This window comes from Nomia melanderi, chromosome 12 (assembly GCF_051020985.1).
Source record: "Nomia melanderi isolate GNS246 chromosome 12, iyNomMela1, whole genome shotgun sequence".
NCBI lineage: Eukaryota > Metazoa > Arthropoda > Insecta > Hymenoptera > Halictidae > Nomia > Nomia melanderi.
The window spans coordinates 12,048,137-12,071,455 of NC_135010.1; the positions used below are offsets into that span (position 1 = coordinate 12,048,137).

A 23,319-nucleotide genomic window follows, 5' to 3' on the forward strand; every position below is an offset into this window, starting at 1 on the left:
ACACGCACTAAGAGAGAGAGAGAGAGAGAGAGAGAGCTTTCTACGTAATTACCGGTCGTATCGATTTCGGGCGTATTACCGTCTCGGAAAATGTGTAAACGCGGTTACCGTTCCTCCCCCGCGCGCCGGGCCATTTTCCTCTCCCGCCGTTTCCTTTTTTCCCCCGTGCCGGCCAGTGGACGCTGCCCCGGAGCACTGCGGAGCCGAGCTGCGCCACTCGGCCGGCCCGCACCGAAATTGGAGCACAGGAACGCGCGTCGCTCCGAGAGACACCGGCTCTCTCCTCCGGGCCCGGGCCAAATAATCGCGGCGCTGTCGTAAATCACAGGGCACCGAATTCGTCCGCGACCATGCCAAATCGCCGGACCCTGGCCACTTCCTCCGGGCGAGCGGACATTTTTCCGAACGTAAACAACGTGGAACGAAGTCACGGTCCCGAAGCTGATCTTCCGCGCCGCCGGCTCCCGCTCGCCCTTCTATCCGTCTTCCTTTCTTGCCGGGCTTCTTTCCCCCCGCTCCGCCCCCCCCCCTCGCGCGGCCGCAGACTGCGGGTCTTTATGCAAATCTCGATTACTCGTGACTCTCCTTTAGCAAGGGAAATGAATTCCAAGTTTCTATCTACCGACGAGAGTTTCGTCTGGTCGCGGGTAGAATGAAAAATTTATTGAGTCCTCGCGATCCGTTGCATTCTACGCGGCGGGCGAGCGCCCCGACACTGACGACAGCGATAACGATGAATAACTCGGCGTCGTCGTGTGGGACCTCCGTCGTTGAGATCGCGAAGTGATTAAGCGTCAAGATTCACTTTGCCGATAGACGAACGGTGAATTCGAAGTGTCTCGGTGTAACGAATTCGACATGTACGGGAGATTGTAACGCGAATAGCTACGGGTGGATCTTAGCTACTATTGCATTTTAGCTATCATTGAATCTTAGCTACTACTGCGTAGCTACTAGTGGATCTTAGCTACCACCTAATCATAGCCACCTCTGAATCCTAGCTTCCGTTGGATCTTAGCTACCGCTAGGAGTTAGCTAGCATTGAATCTTAGCTACTATTGCATTCTAGTTACAACTGCATCTTAGCTACCCAATCATAGCCACCTCTGAATCCTAGCTACCGTTGGACCTTAGCTACCGCTAGGACTTGCTGGCATGGAATCTTAGCTACTATTGCGTAGCTACAGGTGGATCTTAGTTACCACCCAATCATAGCCACCTCTGAATCCTAGCTATCGTTGGATCTTAGCTACCAAACTTTATCAATCGCCGCATCTCAGCAACCACGAGACTTCTGCTACCACCAGTACCAAAGGAGACAAGTAGAGAGATCCGCGCGCGGATATTTGTATTCCTACGTAGAAACTCCGTGTAGATCTGTTTCAAGGAACAACGATAATCGATGGCACGACGCGTAGAATCAGACGGCCAGTCTACCTGTCGCTCAAGATCAGATAAGCTAAGAAAAACCTTGGTAGTATTCTACCGACGATATCATTCTACCCACTTGAAGACTACCTCAGCAAGATCGTTAATCACGTATCAAAGAAAATCGCTAACGATGATCGCAACAAACACGGCAAGAAAGCCTCGAAAGACGAACGCAACGAGACGTCATCAGTACATCCCCTAACCGCCAGACACCCGGACACCGTCCATACTTCCCGGTTCGCAGCAAAACCGATTCCTGCAGAAAACCTCTCGCATCCTGTTTCCACACATTGTTGCTCCTAATCCGCCGGCCAGCTCCGTGTGTAGCCAAGTGTAAAGAATTCCATGCGCGAAGGATAGACGGGTAGGAGCGTCCGGCAAAGCGCGCCGAACTCAGTTACACGAGGCGAGGCGGCGATTCAAATGCGAGCGTTCCGGGGCGGGAAAACGAGTACGCGGGCGCGCCGGCGACCGCGCAGGCGAGGTGTGCACCGGCGCCTGGTAACCGGCGCGACGCAACCGGAGAACCAGGTGAAAAAAGGGTGGCCGGGACACAATCGTGGTCGCGCGAGCGTCGTCCCGAAGTGTGCCAATGGAGTCGCCGCGCCGGTTCCGCGCGCGGCGGGCCGAGGAGCCGCGCGGGAAGGATCCGACGCTGGAACGTCGCGGACTTCCTCTCCCCTCCACCTATCCCCGCGCTCCTCCTCGCCAGTGGTCCCCCTCACGCGATAATTAAAGAAGAGTTTTATTCATACGAGATGCGCGCGCGAGTTAACGAGCAACATGGATGACGCTGCTCGCTAAGCAGCGCTCCAGATAATGATGCTGCGCATCGGTCTTGCGCCGTTGCGCGGTTGCCAGCGTTTCCGTTGCAGCCGCTCGCAGCGCCGTTACACGCACCCGGATCAGCTGCATTTAAAGCCGAATGCGTGTATGCACCTAGACGGGCCGAACTGACACACCCATAATCACGGCAATTATGCACGCGAAGCCACGACAGCTACTTCTTCTCTTTCTCGCTCGCCACGGGGAGCGAGCCCTCCTCTCCCCTCCGGCGACCGTCCGATCCCTCGCTCTCTTACTCTCTCTTCCTCTCACACTCTCTCTCTCTCTTTCTCTCGCCTGTCCCACCATCGCCGATTTCCCGCCTCCTCCCGCAGCGTCGTCTCCTTCTAGACGTTCCTTTCGTCTCCCTTTCTCCTCGCCGTCCTTCCCGCGACGGACGAACGTTGATCGCCGATGCGATTTAATTATGCCCTCGAATTTCTTGCGCGCCCCGCTCGAACGCTGGGCGTAGTCGTTTTGTCGCCGAGTTCGGGATTCGAATAGGAATGTGACGGATAGTCGCCGTTGTCTCGCGAACACTCCGTTCCGTTTCACGTCGGCCCGGCGCGGCCCCTCGGACCCGTTCGCGGATCATTTGAATTGCTAACGACGAGTTTGGTTTTGTTGGAATTTGCGAAATTTTGATCGTTTCCGAGGGCACGATGACAGAATGTTTCACGAAACCGCCGTCCGGAATAGTTCCACGGCCGCCGGTTCGGAGGATCGCGACGAGCCGCGAGCGCGTCGCCGGCTCTCGCTTTCGCAACCCCTCTCGATCCCCGGCGTTCCCAGCGCGGCGGAGTTAAAAATTATTTATATCGGACTATTCCGCACGAATTTAGCTTTCTAGGGTATGAGAATACCTCCCCATGCTCCTGCGGTTTAATTTAACACGGTTTGGGTCTGGCAACAGTCCCGCGGCCGATCCTCGCCCGCCTCTTACGCGCGCGCGGCGCTCCGTTTCCCCGGCGGTTTTCTTTTCGCCGGCCGCCGCGCGATATATTTTCCATTAACCTCTGTTTATTATTCGCCCCGGAGATCACCGGTGAAAACAACGGACCCGGGCAACTCGTTCGCGAGGAAAACAGAAAGAGAAAGGGAACCGTTCGTTCGTAAACAACCTCGCGAGACGAGGAAAATCGAACGCACCGATCGAACGTTTTCATCGAATCTCAACGAATTCGAAAGATAGAGTCGCACGCTTCGACTTGCGAGCAACTCGTACACCTGGCAATACTATCCGCCGCATTCCGTCCGCTTTGTTCCGTTCGATCCGCTGGTAGCGGCGTTTTTTCCGCGAGATCGGATCGCGACGGGACCGGGATCGTTGATCGTTCGGTGCAACCGCGCGCTCGCGCGCGCTCGGAACGATTTTCTCTTCCAGATCGCCGAACGATAATTAGCCGGTGATTAAGGTATCGCGAACAGATCGGGAACAAGGAACTACAATGAGAGTAGTCGGGCGGTTCGCGGGTGCGATCATCATAATCGCGCAGCGAGAGCGCGCGGGAAAATAGACACAATGTTGGAATACGTAAACGCGGCCAGCCACGGACGCTGGCCAACGCGGTTCAATCTGATTGCGAAGTTAATGAGCGGTATTATGCAACCAGTACTGGAACGGAGCAAAAAATTCAAAGGAGGAAAAGAGGAGCGGGATGCAACCGGAGGGGCAGGGAGGGGGCGGGGGGGAAGAAACAAAGTGAGGGAGAGAGAGAGAGAGAAACGAAACCATGAATATTCCAAGATGCAATTGCAGAAGAGAATATTAACAGTGTATTATTACGTGTTAATTATCGCAACGCGTCAATCGTCTGGTTCGTCGCGATTTACACTTCGAGCGGGCTGTTTCTAATGAATCTCCCGGTTCCGCCGTTTCCCCCTGGCCGCGGCAAAAGGATGCGAGCGACTCCGTCCAGCTACGTCCGTTTACTCGAGGATATTAATTGCCTTTGTTAAACATATTAACGGCCATTAATTACGGGCACAATTCTTCGGGTGTGCCGACGCGATGTGAAGCCAGGGGAAAAACGAGAAACGGGAGGAGAAGAAACGCGAAACGCGGCGGGGGGAGGGAGAGAGAGAGGGCCGTCGGCGGAGAGCAGCGCGAGGAAGAAAAAGGGTTGGGGAATCACGGTAGCGAAACGCTGGGCCGAGTCTCGCGGCCAGAATTTTCTGCCGCATTAAATATTACTTCGCGTTAGCGCGCGCTCATAATTTTCCTTCGTTTCGTCGTAGGGCGTATCTTTCATCCGGCGCAACGCATAACGAATCTCCTATGCCGGGGCTCGGCCGCGATTTCGCGGCTGCGAGAGACCTCTCTCTCTCTCTCTCTCTCTCTCTCATTCTCTCCCTCTCTCTTCGTTCGTTTTTTTTCTGGCCCCCTCTCGCTCATTCTCTTTTCGAACCGGGCCACCGCCTCTTTTCACTACCACACTCGCTCTAAATTCGGTTCGAGGCAGGCAAAACAGTTCCCCCGGCTCGCTCGCTCGTTCGCTCGCTCGCTTGCTCGCCACGTTCGCTCCGCTCGCTCGCGAAGTCAAAAAACTCGCGAAAGAACCGAGCCGGCTAAGATACACGTGGCCAGACGAGACGCAGACACGCGAGAACCCGAACACGCCAGCCAACGTAACCCGTGGTTAGGTTTCTCGCTTTTCAGGCTGCACGGATGCTTTCAATTTTTACTCCGAGGCCCGACTGACCCAAAGACAACCGGGAATCTGAAGTTTTTCTACTAAAACTCACCCCTGCCGATGCTGCTGCTGCTGAAGTTCCTCGCGGCGATGCGTGCTCGGACGTGGATTCTCTGGTTTGTTGGACGCTTCGTTCGGCTGCTACCTTCGACCTGGTAGAGAGTTAGGTGTTAGCTTGTATCTCGGTACTCTGGTTTTGTTGGATTAGAAACTTCAAGCGTGCTTTTCATTAGTAGCTTCGCGATTTCTTTGATAGCAACTCTGTTTAATTCCATAGAAGAAAATACACAAAATGGAAAGAATATAATATCAAATCATTTGACTTCATTGCATTATTATTATTATTATTATTACGTGTTCATCTAGCTGAGTGTCGCATTAAGTGGCATTATTTGTAATATACTGTAGACGCGTAGGTTACATTGATAATGGATTTTTAGTCTATCGTTTAATTGCTAATCCTACGTTCACGTAGCATTTTAGATATAACACAAATCCAAAGTAAAATTAACAAAATCGAATTCCTTATTCTCTTCGGTAAGTTAGAAATTTTGGTTTAATGTTTAAAAATGTATCAATATAATCATCGACGCTCGCGTTTTTAGTAGCTGAAATTCAGCCGGCGTTCGATGTGTTAATATTGACGTAAACTTCATGGATGCGCGTGTATATGTATAGGTGTAGCGTATGCGTTGTTTTGAATAAATGCGAAAAGGAAAAGATATTAAAAAGTCGAAGTTTGTGTTGACAGCGAAAACTAATAATCATCGTTTCAAATAATCATCGTTTAATCGAGTGAATAATTCGATTTAGTTAAGTTATCGGTGACCACAGCAAAGTGTTAATCATTCAACTGTACGTTCATCTAGCAGATTTGAGATGAAACTCTCATAGATCTTTCGCAATCAGACTCGATGGAACAGTTTCTTATCTGGAAAGCTCCAGCGGAGACGGTAAAATTCCATCGAAGCAACGAAACATCGTGTTCCTTATACGAAACTGAATCATTATATATGAATATTAAACGCGACTTATAAAACCGGCAACAACACGTGACGCACAATCACGAAAACGAGTCGAACAGTAGCCCCGCGCCTTCTTCGAAAAGCGGCTGTTGTGCTCGCGAGACGCCGCTCGGATTCTTCCATTTTCCTCGTCGCCGATAAAACGCGAATCGCGTGTCCGTGGCCCCGGCGGGGCCCGCCGGCCCGGCCGGCCGGTCCCAGACGCACGCCTTAAAACGAGATAATTGTGCCGCGTGGGCGAATGATTTAATTAGTTTGATTCATCGTCCACGGCTCGCGGAAAACATTCCCGACGCGAGGAGCAGATTTAATTTACTGGCCGGTTGCAATCATATTCGCGAAACATTGTCGCCGCGCTAATCTCCGTTAATTAATGCCGCGGAATTCGTCGAGACGTCCCGTAGATTACGACGGATCGCCGCGTTTAGCCGTCCGCGGCGATTTCTCTGCGAGCTTCGTCGTCCTCCTTTTGTCCCCGTGTTCCCTCCGATTATTTCCTTTTGCGCGATCTCAGACGTGTTTCAGGATACTGTTCTATATGTAGAAGGCTTCTACAGTTTCTACTTTAGCCACAACAAACGTTTCAATATATATTTCTTTCTCTTTCGAAGACTTTCGAAGCTAGTTGAGACTCTCAGTGTAGCGAAATCATACAAGGCAATAACTATTACCACAGATATCTTCGAAATTATAAGTTTCACAGAAATATTTGCTGAAATAAAATTGTATCTACTTTAGCCACAAGAAACGTTTCAATATATATTTCTTTTCCTTTCGAAGACTTTCGAAATTAATCGAAATTATCAGTAGTGTAGCGGAATTATACAGGGATGGCAATAACCCTTAGCACCTCAGATATCTTCGAAATTATAAGTTTCACAGAAATATTTGCTGAAATAAAATTATATCTACATTAGCCACAACAAACGTCTCAATATATATTTCTTTCCCTTTCGAAGACTTTCGAAATTAGTCGAAACTCTCAGTGTAGCGAAATTATACAGGTCAATAACTATTACTACAGATATCTTCGAAATTATAAGTTTCACAGAAACATTTGCTGAAATAAAATTGTACGAAGGGGACCATCCAGTAGCGATATGAGTTTTCTTGCAAGTGGAGGTTCGTTCATTTGAAGGTCACCTCCATATTTTTATTATATAAGGTCACTGAAGGTCATAGAAAGTAGAGAAAGGCGATAATACTTACGGTTTTGGTATGAAACATATGTTTATAGTAGGTGGTCGAAATGATGACTATCACTGTCAGTGCAACATTGCATTCTTTTTACGATCGACTGATTTGCAAGTCTCACAGCGTCAGAACCTATTGACGCACAGGCTGCAATTCGCTGTTGCATATCGTAAGGTGTAGTTGGTACTTTGTACACTTCATCTTTCAGTGTTCCTCACAGAAAGGAATCTAGAGGTGTTAAGTCTGCTGAACGAGCTGATGATATTAGATCGCCGCGCCCAATCCAACGACAGTGATGATCATCATTTCGAACACCTACTGTAAACGTGTGTATCATTTACTACCAAAACCGTGAGTATTATCGCCTTTCTCTACTTTCTATGACCTTGAATGACCTTGTGTAATAGGTCGCTGAATTCGTTTTAAGATCCTCTATCATGATACGACAGCAAAAAAATACCGATCCATTTAACACCAGATTGAATTTTATAAACATTATTTGGTAAATGTTTCAATCGGTTTTCGTTGTCTATTTCTACATCTACAATTTCCAAAATCTAAATGAACGAATATCAACTTCCCCAGGAACAATAGAATAAACTGCACAATAAATGCCCGTAAGCCTAGTGTTCAAAAAATGGAGGTGACCTTCAAAAGTACCTCCACCTGCAGAAAACCATTATGGCCACTGGATGACCCCTTCGTAATTCTATTTCAGCAAATATTTCTATGCAACTTATAATTTCGAAGTTGAGGTGCTAAGAGTTATTTCCCCACCCTGTATATTTCTTTCCCTTTCGAAGACTTTAAGCTAGTCGAAACTCTCAGTGTAGCGAAATATACCGAAATAAAAACTGGAGAAAATAAGTAATGATCTCTGGTTACTCGAATAATCAAACAATTTATAATTTCATAAACTTCGATGTCATTGGTATGACGACATCCTGGGTTAATTGTGTTTCGTTTTGAAATTCGCTGCTCGCGGTTTAAAATGTTCGTAAACATAGCCGTAGGCTGCTCGTTATATATAACAAGTTTCCTCGTTCGAGAATATTTATTCGATGCATGTATGACGATGATCAATCATTGCCAACCGACGCGCGCGTCGTCGTCGTCCTGTTCCGTTTATATTCGCTCCGCTCTTTTCGCCGGTCCCCGGCGGGATCGAGGACTTTCCGTCGAATAATCGCGCGCCGCGCGCCGGACATTTCCATTTACAGGTGACGCGCGATGTCTTCCGGCCGCGCCGGGAAACTCCTCTCCTTTAATTCAAACGAAGAAACACGGTAAACAGTCGCGCAGCCTCGCTAATAGCCAAACAAGCGACACGCAGTCGCACTCGGCCGCCACTTCTGAGACTCTCGACGATTTTCTGTTCTGAGAGAACGGGAAAGGGCGAGACGCGGCCGGAGCGAGAGAGGCTCGCGATTTCTGTCTGTTTTCCTGGCAGCTCCTTAAAGCGTCCTCTTGCCCGTCGGCTAACTCCGCTCGCCGCGGTACAAAGGAAACGCTGGCGTCGTCGGATAAAGACGGTTTGATTCCTCGGACCTGCTCGAAATTTCGCACGGATTTTCGCTGCTTGATCGATCGTTGATCTTGATACTTCTTGTATGAGGAGAGGTATTCGTATTGGAATGCGAGTGATTCGATATCGATCTCGTATTATATTTGTCGACAGTACTATCAGCTCGAAATATCACAAATCAAAATGAGATCATTCGTTTTCAATGTTTCATGCTTGGTAAACTCGAAAGCCTTCGTAGTTTATTAACCCTTTGAACTCTGTGGGCTCCAATATTGCACCAATTATAATATTAACCCTTTGCGGACGAATGTCTGGAATGTTTGGAATACTCAGTTGTGAACAAATGATTTAACTATTCAAACAGCAAGAAATTTTACAGATTCCTTATTCTCTATGATTTAAGCATTCAGTGTTTAATTCAGCAGAACTTGCAAAGGGTTTCGTATACTTTCAACAATCTTCCGCAAAGGCTTAAATATTTTAATGAATCTTAAAGAAACTACCCTAAAATTGTTCGATCTTCCACACATCCAAATTTTGTACTAACAAAGAAAATAAAAGATCGAAAGAATGTCATAGCATTTCTAACTTTCGCTAGGAATACTATAAAAATTGGTTGCAGATGAATTACAAAACAACTTGGAGTACCAAGGGTTAATTACCATACAAATATAACAATCAGAACACCCTAGCAACAATCCGCCTCTACTCTCAATCCCACGAATCAGAAACTACCAAAACAAGATCCAAAAACACGTCAACCCAAAACAACAAGAACAAAGTTAGTAATCTTACAAATTCATACAAAACCCTCAAATGCCAGAATTAAACCATCTCGATCGTCCTATCATTGATTCTCCCTGCAACCTCCTCGAATACCATCATCGACAAAACCTTCCCATCGTGTCGCCGCGATAAGACGGTACGACACGGTGTGAGCGCGTGGCTTGCGTCGCGGCGCAGCGCTCACGAATATTCGCGCCTCGTCGTCTTCTCGCGGCGAGGCCTCGGCGCGCGCGAGAGCCCCGAATTCGGCCAATGCAGATTTCGCGCGAAATAACTTGCTCGCCGTCCGATTCGTCCCACTCCGAAACGCCGGAGGAGCAAGAGCAACCCCTCGCCGCCGCGCGCAACCCTCCGCTCTCTACTCCACCCCCTTCCCCTCGGAACGAGAGACAGAGAGACAGAAAGAGAGAGAGAGAAAGAGAAAGAGAGAGAGAGAGAGAGGACAGCTTCGCCACCACCCGCCACCGCCACCACCATCGTCTACTCTACCCCACTTTCGTGCCTCCTCCAATGTATTCCTGGCGTTTCGCACTGCAAGGTCAACAAACTTCTCTCCCCGATAAAAAATAAATGAAACGCAGGACTGTTTGAAATTGTAACAGTGGCAACCGGGGTTGGAAACGGGGGAGGAGAGGAGAGGCGGCGGAGAGGGAGATTGCTCCCGATACTTTAAAGAGGCACGATTCCCTTCCGTCGTCTTTTCCTACGAGCCCCGACAGCTTGTCATTTCTTCTTCTATTTTCCTCTTTTTTCCCTCTCTCCCTCTCTCTCTCTCTCTTTCTCTCGTCCGCTTCTCGTTTTCTCTTTTCCTTCGCGTCTCTGTCCGTCGAAGATGGTTTTCTCCATCCTCTCCTCTCTCTTCGGTTCTGTCATCGGCTAAGGCGATTGTCCGGAGTCACGACTTATCGGCCGCAACGAGGAGAGGGCATACACCGGGAAAACGATATTACTTTCCGCGGCGGTGTTTCTTGAGGAATCGTTGATAACGAAGCGAGCGGCGAGGGGGTGGCTTTCGGTATGCAAGATCGTAGGGGGAACGCGAGCTGTTGCTGGTGGACTGGGTACTAACAGGAGATCGTCGTTTTGTTTAGGGTACTTGTTAATTATAGAGATTGTTTCGATGAGTATTAACCCTTTGCAGTCGAGAGGTGACTCTCAGTCGCCAAATTGATATACCAGAAACGAAAAGTCTTGCATATGATGTTAAGCTTCTTAGAATCCGTGAATGTTTGAAATATTGAAACAATAACTTTGCTTCTTAACCCTCTGTGGGCCGAATTTTTGTTCATGATTGTAACAAAATTAATAAATGTCCACATAGGAATGCGAATTAGCAATGTATTCGATAGTTTCAATACTTTCATCAAACGAATATATTTTGTAACTTTCAATGTTACAATGACAAACTTTCACGCGTGAGCGTATAAAAGTTGAAGTTAACTGATTACTTAATTTTATTCGCCACTTCGAGTGCTAAATGAAATAAATCAACAAGATGCCAATATACTGATATGTGACTTTAAAGTTACATGGGTCTACAGAGGGTTAACTTATGTACATTCCCTCATTCGGTTCGTCTTGAAGGATGTCATCGGTAACTCGTTGGAAACTGTTGAATATTTCTAGTGAGAAACTTCCGAGTGCGAAGGGTTGATGTTTGAAATACGTGTTCGCTGTGAGAAGTTTGAACAATGGGTAGCTAAGTAACTAAGTATCTAAGTAGCTAAGTCGAGTAGCTAACTGAGATGACCACGTGAGTTATTGCTCTGCTTAGCTAGCCGTAGTTGGCACATTCTATTGATGAATCTTTCTATTGCCCAGTACAACTACCGATCAGTAACACAACAGACCTAAGATATAGTTTCATTATCATATGTCCCAACGCAAATCCTTACTCTCAACACGAAACAAGCCAAAAGCTGGGACACCTATGATCTATGCCACTAGTTCAGCGAGGAACTCTGAATTCTAAGTGCAATAGGTGGATCACAAACAGACACGCAAAAATACGTGGTAGCTAAATAGCTAAGTAGCTAAGTAGCTAAGTAGCTAAGTAGCTAAATTGGGTAGCTAACCTTGGGTAGCTAACTGAGACGACCACGTGCGCTATTGCTCTGCTAGTCAGTGTTTTGTTTATGTCCACTTGCTCGTCTTTGAACAGACTATATACACATTCCATTGAGGAATCTTTCTATTGCCCAGTGCAACTACTGATCAGTAATACAACAGACCTACAACATAGTTTCACGATTATCATATGTCCCAAGGCAATTCCTTACTCTCAACACGAAACAAGCCAAAAGCTGGGACACCTATGATCTATGCCACTAGTTCACCGAGGAACTCTGAATTCTAAGTGGAATAGGTGTATCACACACAGCCACGCAAAGACACGATGTTTCTCGACCACTGATCGGAAATCCGACGGGATGTTTACGATCGTGTCTCCCGGACCGCGGGAGCCATTGCCCCCTGCGTTTATCTGGTAGTAAGCGAGCGAGCGCGAGTATGCGGCTGCTTAATTGCCGGCTAATCGAGAATAATACGTCGATCTCTCGCCGGGGATGAGGGAGAGATCGGCCGCAACGCGACGCGACGCGACGCGACGCGACGCGGCGGCACCGAGGCCGAAGGAAACCGGAGTTTCGGTCGTAAATAGCGACGCGAGGAGGTAAAAGTCGGCTGGCTCATTAATGGGGAATATACCGTGCTTCCGAGAAGCACCAGAAACGCCGCGCCGCCGCGACGGAAGCGAACGATGACGGAGAGCGTTGCGATGACGGAGGACCGATCGCTGTCGGCCCGGTTGCTTTCGAAAGACTCGCGTTTCCAAAGATTCCTTCATTTTTCGAGCATCTGAATCCTCTTTAGACCTCTGTGCAACATGGACACATGGGAAATGAATCTTTATGAGCAAATTTCTGAGACTTATCGTTCATTTAGGCAAGTTCGTTAACACTAGGTTTACGGAACGCGTCAGATTGCATATTGGATTTTAGAAATATTATTTTGTAAGAGGTGCCGACGCCCGTTTGAATTCTGAAATGCGCATCGGTAATTTTGGGGGAGAAAAAACATGCTTGAGACGTTATGGGACATCGGGGACTTCTCGTCGAGCCGTGGTCGGGATCAGTCGCGTCGACGGAGAACGTATTCTCGTTTTATTGCGTTTTTATGTATTCATTTTTCGTGCAGTCGTGAGCCGAGTATTTTTCTATTCATTAAGGCTAACTGAAATATTAAGACTCTGAATACTGGCCTAAGTCTGTCGAATTTTTCCTGACACCTTACAATTTTGTAAATGTTTAATCATGATCACACTGACATGTACTCCAATTACCTACTATCGAATCTCCAGTTTCCACAATCTAAATAAACGAGCATCAATTCTTTTAGGAATAGTAGAATGAAGTGTACAATAAATGCCTGTAAACCTAGTGTTAATTAGCTAAGTCCTCATAGATCTGTGTGAATCTTCATTCTACACAATATAAAATTGGCTTCTCAACATTGAGATTCTTATTTACAGACCTATTACCATCGACAACTCAAGATACATTCTGACAAGACGATCTGCTGGAGAATATATTTCCACTAACGCCCGCTAATAGAGTAATAACTTCGATAACCGCGCGAATTCAATCGCTCCGTTTCAGCCGGCGTCAGAATTGGGTTCTCGCGCCCCCATCGAGGGGTTAATTCACGCGAAGCCGATTCTTTCGAGCCACCGTGGCACCCCAGCTCTCCGCGGGAGTCTCGAGCAGAAGTCGAAGGAACAATTACCCGCGTGCTTTCTAAAGTCTGCGCGCCGCGGTTTAGCGACAGCGGAATCGGCGATTCGTCGAGTCAAGGATTCGGTTCAGTTCTATTAAAGCCGACAGCTCGACTCGCGCGACGAGTTCCTAAAAGAATTTCCACGCGAAACTCTGCAATGATTTCAACTTGTCGATCCAAGGAAAACCGCGAGGAACAATCTATTACATAACGATCTAAACATTCGTCGAGGCGAAAACGAGCAAAAGGAAACAAAGAGACATCTACAGATAGCCACAGGTACGCCAGTAAAACCTGAGCCAAAGGTTCGCCGCGTTCGAAAGAACCGGCGAGAATCGGCGAAGATCGGCAGCCGGCGTTCTCCACGCGACGCCGGCTCCCGCGGGCGTTATCGGGCTCGTTATCGCGGGCGTAATTTCCCCGCTGGCACGGGGAATTTATATTAAAGCCCGCGCGACCTCGCGGTAACGCGCTCGCGGGTCGGAGCGAATCCGCTCGATACGGAAGAGAGGCGTGCAGCTGCGTCCGTAGGAAAAGCGTTATTAATCGGCCGGCGGAAAAAGAGCGCGTTTCCGCGGCGGCGCGATCCTTTCCATCTTTCGCGAAAGCAAACGGACGAAAACAACCGAGGAAAAAGTAGGGAAAGAGGATGGGGGAGGAGGAGGGAAGAGGAGGAGGAGGAGGAAAGGAACGAGACGAAATGGAAAAAGAGAACGAGACGAGCGGACAGAGGAGAACCGGGAGCCGGGGAATCCGCTCGAGCGTATCGGTCGTAAACGCGTAATCGCGCGGTTACACGTTATTTGTAATCGGACGACGAGCGGCGAGTCGCTCCTAAACCGGAGCGGAGCGCGGGGCGAGGCGGAGGGAACGTTTCGCCGACGATGGGGCGGGCTCGGCCGACGATCGCGCGGCGCGCACGCCGGATGTCGTAAAATTACGGCGGCCGGTGGCGTTAAAATCGAGAGATTCCGAACTCCGCCGCGGCTACACTGTTGGAAATTATAACTCGTCACGCGAACCGCTAGCCGCGCGCGCGGAGCCGACGCGCCGTCGTCGTCGTCGTCGTCGTCGTCGTAGAGGCGGCAGGCCGCGGGATAGCAGCTCAGGCGACGCGGAACGCGATCTCTTTCTGGAGCGGATTTAACGGGGCATGTAGGACCCGGATGGAACAAAAAGCGAATGGCTAATACGCGACGAACGACGCAGTAATGGGACCCGCGGGGCCTGATATCGCGCGCCGTTTCGCCGGCCACGCTTTTTGCCAGAGCGAGCGAGCTGCGCGGCGAAGTTTCGAGCCGCGGGTCGATGGGGGACCGTGATAATTGTTACGACCGCGGAATTGACCGTGGAACGACGCTCGTTTGATTCGCCGCCTGTATGGATTATGTCGCGACCGGCAAGCGGGCGACACCTTACGCGGATAACCGTGATGCCTCGCAGTTGAGCAATGGGATACGGGAATGCTGGGGATCGGATTCTAATGTGCTTCGAGTATGACGTTTTTCGGTGTTCTTTTTGGTACTTTTACGTTCTTTTGAGTTCTTTAGGCTTGGGGTAACTTGTCTGAATTAGATGATCGAGGTGAAGTTTCTGAAGTAATTCTAGGTCCTTAAGTTTGCCTCAAATGAAATGATGCGTTGGAAAGACGTGCTAGTGGAGACGTTTCTGTTTCAACACATTGATAATCTCGTCGCATTACTCATATTAGACTGTTCCGGAACGTATCACTCTATACAAATTAACGAAATTAATGTCCACAACTGCGTGAAATAGGTAGAAACAAAATTCATCGCGCGAGACTTTGTCGAATCTCTAACTTCATTTCCAGTGCAAGTGGTTAAACAGACTCTGAAAGTGAATTTTCCAAATTTCTGAGGAATCTCAAGGATCTCAAAGTTCCCATGGATCCTAAAGAATCGATAAGGTACCACCATCGATAGGGTACCTTATACTTTCCAAACTCCTTAACGCGTCTCTCGCACAAAAGATGTCCTCTCAATAGACACATTTCTAATCGTTACAACCTGCACCACGATAACAGTCACGTTACAAAAGTCGCGTCCCCGTGAAACGCGCACGTCCACGTCGCCAATTCGGAGATCGCTGCGAGCGAAAAAATCGCAGCGGACAGGCAAGCCCGATCGGCGGGAAAAATCAGCGTATCCCGGTGATTAGCCGGCGCTAGGCGTTAACGTTGCTCGGAGCAGGTTTGGCGCGGCATCGGCGAGCGAGTCGAGTCGAGTCGAGCGAGCGGCCGAGCGAGCGAGAGGGAAAGCGAGATCTCCCTCGGGAGCGCGAGCGAGCGAGCGGGCGAGCGAGCGAGAGGCGCGGCGAGCGAAAGAACCGGCGAGACGGAGAGGCGGAATCGGTGCCCGGCAAACAAGAAGCGAGCCGCAATGCATTCGCTCTACTCGCTAGATATAAATACGCGACAGAGGGCAAGGAACCAACCACGCCTGCACCGACAGCTACTGCCTAACGACACGGACACGCACACGCGGTCGCTCATTGTGATAAAGCAGAAGAACGAGCCGGCCAGAGAGAGAGGGGACTAGGAGAGCGACGAGGGCCGAGGGTGGGGCGGAGGGGGAACACGAAAACCGAGAGAGAAGGGAACAGAAGGAAAGGGAGGAAAGAACCGGGGCGAAAGAGGAGGCGGGAACGATCAGAGGGGAACAGGAGGAGAGAAAGAAACGAGGAGAAAAAAGCGGGAAAGAGAAAAAGATACGGGTGGAGAGAAGAGAGACAGAGAGTGAGTGAGTGAGAGGAACGAAGAATGAAGAGAGACAGCTGTAGGCTCGGAGGGCTGCGTTCGTTCATGCGCCCATCCGCGCGCTGAAAGTTGGGACGAATGTGGCCGGTCGAGTCTCTAGAAGACGCAGCCAAATATTGCATCCTCGGATAAATATAGGCAGCCCACGGCTGCACAGGCCGCGCCGCTAACGCGCACTTTTCTCCGTTGCCTCTCCTCGTCGTCTTTGGGACGGCGCGCACAGCCATCTAGCCACCGACGGCATTCCTCCTGCGGGCTCGTCTCACTCTCGCGCCGTCCCTCTTCCTCTTCGTCGTCCCAGTGTTCCCGGCTTCATCGCACCGGCGGACGCCGTCTCTGTTCCGCCGACGGTGTTCCGACGCTCCCTCCTACGCCGTCACGACGGCCCGTTTCGCTCTCGCTCGCTCGTTCTCTTTCCATGTGCGAGAGCGATCGTTAAATTCGTTTCGTGGCCGAGAACTTCGGGCCGGCACGTTGCCCCGGTGCTTTCCATTCTTCCTCCTCGTCTTTTTTCGGGCTGCTCTAGCCCCCGCGCGAGCCGGAGCGGAGCGCCCGAGCGGAGAGCGAGCCCGAGCGCGGACGCGCGACAAGCGACGCTCTTTCCCTCTTTCGCACCGAAATATCTGTACGTAATGGGAATCGGCGGTGAACGGGGCACCAAGCCAAAGCGGAGATTCCCCCGTGAGCTACGACGGGGATGGCTGGTTTGCTTGACGGCCGGCGACGACTCTTCGAGCGATTCGGTTACTTGCGCTTCTTTGCTACGATGCGATTCGCCGTGCGGTGGGGTACATTCGGAGGGCCTTGAGGTGGCGGATGAGAGGATTATGGAGTTTGGACGCTTCGCGGTTCTGGAGTTCGGGAGTTGGGAAGCTCCGAAGTTCTGAAGTTTTCAAGTTTGGAACTTCCAATGCTCCAAAGTTCTACAGTTTGGATCTTCCAATGTTTCGAGGTTTCAACTTTCCAAAGTTCTAAAGTTTGGAACTTCTAATGTTCCAAAGTTCTACAGTTTGGAACTTCCAATGTTCCAAAGTTTCGACGTTCCAAAGTTCTAAAGTTCCAAAGTTCCAAAGCTTCAAACCTTCAATGTTCCAATATTTCAAACTTTCAATGTTCCAATGTTCCAAGGTTCTAAAGTTTCAAAGTTCCAAAGTTCCAATGTTCCAAAGTTCCAATGTTCCAAAGCTCTAAGCTTCTTTGCTCCAGTGTTCCAAAGCTCCAAAGCTCCAATGTTCCAATATTTCAAACATTCAATGTTCGAATGTTCCAATGTTCTAAAGTTTCAATGTTCGAAAGTTTCAAAGTTCCAAAGCTCCAAAGTTCCAAAGCTCCACAGCTCCAATGTTCCGAAGCTCCAAAGTTACAAAGCTCCAAAGCTCAATGTTCCAAAGCCCCAAAGTTTTAAACTTCCAATCTCCCAAAGTTCCAATCTTCCAAACTTCCAAACTTCCAAATCTCCAAAACTCTAAAACTCTAAAACTCTAAAACTCCAAAGCTTCAAAGTTCCAAGCCCCCAAACTTTCAAACTTCCACGTTCCAATATTTCAAAGTTCCCAAGCTCTGAATTACTCGCCAACTGGACCACCATACGTCCGAATTAGCAGACTCAAACAATCGACTGGATAAGTATCGAAAGAGAATTCGACCGGATCACGATCGAGCCCTCGATCGCGCGGCCGCGGCCGCGTTATCGGTCCGCCGCGGCGCGCCGCGCCGGTTTCACCGCGGGCGATAACTCGCGCGGCTCCGCACAACGGTGCATTGTCGAGAGCACCGGGGAACGGTACGGGGCATAATCGTTCCACCGCTGCTCGCGATACTCGGATCCCAATGTAAACAGGAAAACGTCCGGGACGAGGCAGTCCGACTACTCCCTTTTACCGGGAATTGTTTTCGCGACCGAAACCACCGCCGGGCCGATCGAAGCGATTCGCCGAGCCGACACGACGCGGACCGTGCGAGGGACTGCACGATTTTACCTTGGCTATAGCCGTGACTCTTCGGCACAAGGTTCCGGAGCTATTTTATTTCGCGATCCCAACATCTCCGTTCAAATTGATCGAATTTCATCTGCTTATATTTTAAAACGTTGAATGCCGCACGATTTCATGGTACAGAATACTCGAAATGGAAAAAATATGATATTAACCGTTTGTACTCCGTTGTCGCCATTACGGCGACATTGTAAGGTACATTTATAACTTCGTTTTTGGTCAAACATAACTTTAAAATACACGCGCTTTTCTAATGACAAAGCAGGGTCGTAGCTGATAGTTCATATTAAAACTGATTCGGAGTTGCTGAGAGGTTATATCAAAAATTGCTCGGAGTGCAAAGGCTTAAATCATTTGATTGAATTGCATCGTTATTACTGCAGGTTCATCTAGCTGAATGTCTCACATTAGTTAGCGTTATTTATGATATAGAAACGTTTTCAAATGAAATATAGTAACGATTTGGTTGGGGGTCACCGGTGACCCCATGGCATTCGTGTTAATATACAATGTTTACTTAGCGAAGTTCGACACGATAATTGCTAAGAGATCAGAACAGTTCGTAATTTTTCGAGTCATAGTTCTAGAAACTTCAGTAACTTCAAGAAACTGTTTAGTCCTGATTTTTTAAATTTCAAATAAACCAGCAACCCCGTACGACTTTGATACAACCATTCGCTGTATCAAAGTTCAAACAACCTGCTAGAAACGAAGCTGACCTCCGCTCGAAATACGAGATCGTGGTCGTCGCGAATGCACCGGAGAACGCGTTAATCGAAGACCAAGAACGGCTACCATGCTTTAGCGAAGGAAACTGTTTGCTCTAGAAATAAGAAGACGACAACGCGAGAGTCAACGGTAAAGAATAGATACTTCGAACTTCGAACGAAGCGCGGTGATTGCAACTGGACGCATTTAACGGCATCACGGTCGACGAATAAAGTCCAACGAACGAGCATCTTCGTCGCTCGACGCTGCACGGACCGTCTAACAGAACGGCTTCAGCTTTAACGCGCAAATTAGGCGCGAGCTCTCGGTTTCAAGCGGATTTATATAATCATCTATTCGGAGGGGAGAGGCAGGATGACCCTAGGCGACCGAGCGAGAAAAAGTCGGTGCCTCGAGTCTGAGATAGAAAGTCAGCTGTGACTCGAAAATAACGAATCCTACCGATCGAAACTGAACTTCAATCTTGTCCAATATAAACTTAACCCTTTGCACTGGGGAGGTGACCCTCTCACCACTTGATTTCCTACGGTGAAGCTATAAAGTTTCATATTTAATATTATACTTCATATAATGCATCAGTCTGAGAAATATTGACGTAAAATCGCTTTGTCCGTCGATTCACGTGAATTTCTCGTCGAGTTGGTTTTACAAAATATCGTCTTCGTCTCATCGGAAACTGCTGAAATATTTCTCGTGAAAAACTTCGGAGTGCAAAGGGTTAATTACCCAACAATAAACATAAGATTCTACTATCAAGAAAACAACCTGTACCAACATAAGTTACCATAGTAAAGATTAAGTTCTCCTCAACACCTACAATACAATCTCCTTCCACAATTCACGAAGTCTCCGAAAACAAATTCGAAACACACATGAAACCGTAAAGCACGCATCAGAAAGTTCAGCAGCCGAAACACCGGCTTGACCAGCAAAGAGCAACCGTGCAACGAGATCATTTCTCACCGGTCGATCGAGCAGCTCGATCCGAGTGAAACACACCTCCTCGCTTTGTTTTCAAGCAGGCGTAACCTTCGAGCGGGTGGTCGCGAGGTGAACGAGCTCGCTCGCTCGCTCGCTCGCACGCTCGTTCACTGGTGTCGCGGCGCGGCGGTGCACGTGGCCAGCGGCATAGTCAGTGAAAATCATCGTGCGCGGACATTGGGTGGCGGGAAACGTGCGTGACGCGGGTGGTGTGTGCCGCGACACCGGGGGGAGGCCCTAATCAACCTAGCCGCGTGAGCCCAACCTAACGCAACAACGACGTCCCCCGGCCGAGGGGGTGGAGAGAGAGAGTGGCAGAGCGTAGCGTGTCGTCGCCGACGTCGTAGCCATCGTTCCGCGGTGGCTGCGACGCAAAGCGAGCGAGCGTGCTAGCGTGCGAGCGAGCGAGCGAACGCGCGGCCAGTCTACGCGCGGGGTGCAGGCGGGCGAGCGAGCGCAGCCGGCGAGAGAGAAGAGACGGTTATCGCGGAAGTTCGGCAATTATAGGTGCCGAGTCGCTTTTTTTTTCGACGACTGATATTGATTTGGGAGAGGCAGTTCGTATTCGTGGCACGAGCATACCTTGTGACTCGCAGAGGCGGCCGGCAGCGCGATGCATCACGGCGCAGCGCGCATCGAGGGGTACATCGGCGAGAGCCAGGGGCCAGGGACGAGGCGCAGCGGGAGGAGCGCGCGGAGGGCGTGCTGGGGGGAGAGAAGGGGTTGCGGAGAGGCCGTGAGACCGGCCGAGGGACCAGGGGGAGGAAAGGCGACTGGAGGAACCCCCACCAACCTCCAGCCTCCTCTCCGCCGAAACTTCTCCCACCGGACCGCGCTGTCCCCTCTCGACACGGTATCAAACCCCTACCACCGGCCACCCTACGGACACAACATCCTCGCTCCGACTCCTCTCGGTGTCTGCCTCTCTCTCGCTCCGTCCTCCTTTCGGAGCCGGCCCTCCTCCTTTCTCCAGCGGCCGACTCAGCCGCGCTGCCACCGTACCCCCACCCCGGACCGCTGCACGCGGTGCGCGTCCTCTCCTCCCGTGTCTCGTTCTCCCTCCGGCGCGGTCACCCGCCACCACCACCGCCGCCACCACCACCGAGCGCCTGCCATCGCCACCACCACCGGCCCCGCCGCCACCACCCTCCGCTCCGTACGCCAGGGGCGGAAGTTTCACCGCCCCTGGATCCTTTCGCGATTTCTCGGCCGATCTCTGGTGCACGCTTGGTACCCCGGAGGACACTGGGATTACCGTTGCACGGTTCGAGTATGTCGATCGTTTAGGGGTGATGAGTAGGATGGCAGTGTGCGTTTTCGGAGATCATCCCCTAAGTTTGCTACCATGTAGCGTTGGGTTAGAGGGGACGGTGATGTTTGGAGTCAAGGTTGAACCGGTTGACAGGCCTGATTTGGTAGCGCGGTGCACGCGGGATCGGCTAGGGGTAGCGCTCGCTGGAGCGAGGAGCTTAGGATGATCGAAGGAAAGGGGGTCTAAACCGGCGCCGGTAGGGTTCTCCCTCTCGATGATCCCGGTGCAGAGGCTAGAGACTAGAGAGAGGAGAGCGCGCCGGAGCGCGCGGAGCCGGGCCGGTCCGCGCGCGCGGCGGCAAGAGAGGAGCCCGAGAGTCGCGTGAATCCGCCCCTGCCGCCATCACCACTCGGTGCCCGACGCCGGCACCTTCTCCTCTCGCTCGTCCTCTCTCTCCCGGCACGGCGGTGCGCGTCTCTCTACCATCCCAAACCCGCCGAACGGACGAACGAACGAACGAGCGAACGAACGAACGAACGAACGAACGAACGGACGAACAGAGCGAGCGAGCGAACGAACGAACGAACGAACGAACGAACCAGTCCAGAAAATCCCCACTCCGCGAGCGCGCACCGCGGCGGCGGCGGCGACGGAAGTGTGGCAACGCTGCAGCTCGCCAGTGTCTCGGTCTTGGCGAAGTTACTCGGGGGGGCTCAGGCCGAGTCTACCGAGTTTGTGTCTACCGGCGCGGGTAACCCGAAAGCGAGTGTGCCGAGGATTAAAGTCGCGGGCCTCTTGCCGGCACGCGAGACCGTCTCGCTGCTCGAAGGCCGTACACCGGGGAAACGACACCGTCGACGACGACGAACGTGGGGAATTCATCGAAATTCGTCCGTTTCTATCATTTTTTTTTCCACCCTCTCTCTGCCGCCGCGCACGCTGTCCGCACACACATACGTGTATTATATATATACAACGCAGGTCTCTGTTTTCTCGGGGACGGAACGAGTAACGAAGGGAACCAAGCGGCGAGAGCAAGTCGAAACGTGAAAGGGATATAAACAGTTCGAAGTCGGAGGGAAGAAAACAAGGGGAACCGACGGAGGAACACCGGAGAGATAGAGAGAGAGTGAGAGAGAGAGAGAGAGGGACGATACACGCGCGTTACAAGCCGACGACGACGACGACGACGACGACGACGACGACGACGACGACGACGACGTACACACACGGCGGAGTACGCACGCGGGTACGGAACACGTTGCACGCGGAACCGTTTCGTTTTGTATACGATCGCTGGGGGATGTGAACGCCGCGCCGAAGAGGAACACGAAGACCGGGGGTGCGACGAACGGAGAATCGGAACGACGAAGGAGGAACCGGTGGATTAGAAAAGAGCACGAGGGAGGAAGTGGATTTTCCGTTCGGTCCGGCGATAGTCGATCGTCACGGAGCCGCGCGCGAAACCGCGACGGACACAACACCGCGGTGGAAACCGCGCGCGCGACGGGACGAGGGATTTCATCTTCGAGGGAACGACCGCCGCGGAACAGCCGGGGGAGGAAGAGGAACGTGTGCGGGAAAACGCGCGCGGAGACCAGTGGAAAAACGGAGGGAGCCGGCGGAAAGGGGCGGAAGAAAGAAAGGGAGGAGGAGGGAACGACGCGAGGAGGAGTGCACGTTTCACGAATTCGGACGTGCACACTAACCGGGAGAAGAGGACAGCGACGACGGGTTTCGCGCGTTCGTCGTCGTTCGGCCGCCGCGTCATCTTTGCCTGCCCGCCCGCCCGACTGTCGTGATCACGCGAACGTGCGCGCCGTATCGAATCTACATACGCCGCCACCAGACACGACGATTACACACCTAGAAAACGCGCGTGTGTTCAGCCGCCGGCGTGTGTGCACGTATACGCGCGCGGTTCTAATCTATAAAAAGAAACCCGTGGAGGAGGAGCAGCAACAAGACGAGGAGGAGGAGGAGGAGGAGGAGGTGGATGAGGAGGAGGAAGGGGACGGGATTCTGAGGGAAAAAAAGGAATTCGAATAAATATATATATATATATACATTATACACAATTTATATATATATATTTATATATATACATAGATATTAGGTGTGTGTGTATGTAACATACACAAGCATCATTTGCTAATATACACGGTGAAACACGCGCGACCAAAAAATCAGTGTAAATGGCGCTCTCCGCACAGAACCAGTCGACGTCGTACGTGAACTTGTATTACTCGATCGTCCAGCGTGCGGCGACACGCTACTTTAAGGAATATTACAACTCCGGTGAGTAACAACAAACAACAACACCGACAACGAACA

General features: G+C 50.6%; 2 protein-coding genes across 7 annotated transcripts in view; one reads left to right on the forward strand and one right to left on the reverse strand.

The window, feature by feature from the left end:
• The window catches only part of LOC116424060 (uncharacterized), a 203,627-nt gene that overhangs the window by 98,940 nt on the left and 81,368 nt on the right, over positions 1-23,319 (reverse strand). For 4 of the 6 annotated variants that reach the window (XR_012999835.1, XM_076372740.1, XM_076372739.1 and 1 more), the window contains one exon: positions 5,002-5,101. Coding sequence is in view for 4 of the 6 variants with exons in the window: in XM_076372740.1 (XP_076228855.1) it covers positions 5,002-5,101 (100 nt within the window). In the remaining 2 variants the exon portion in view is untranslated. Of the gene's footprint in view, positions 1-5,001; positions 5,102-7,183; positions 7,249-23,319 lie in introns of those variants that run through there. The other 2 variants (XM_076372742.1, XM_076372738.1) reach the window with 1 other exon arrangement.
• Positions 23,001-23,319, forward strand: part of LOC116430304 (uncharacterized) — a 57,097-nt gene continuing 56,778 nt past the window's right edge. Inside the window, exon 1 of the mRNA XM_076372736.1 lies at positions 23,001-23,283. Within this exon, the coding sequence (XP_076228851.1) occupies positions 23,181-23,283 (103 nt within the window). The 5' untranslated portion in view covers positions 23,001-23,180. The remainder of the gene's footprint in view (positions 23,284-23,319) is intronic.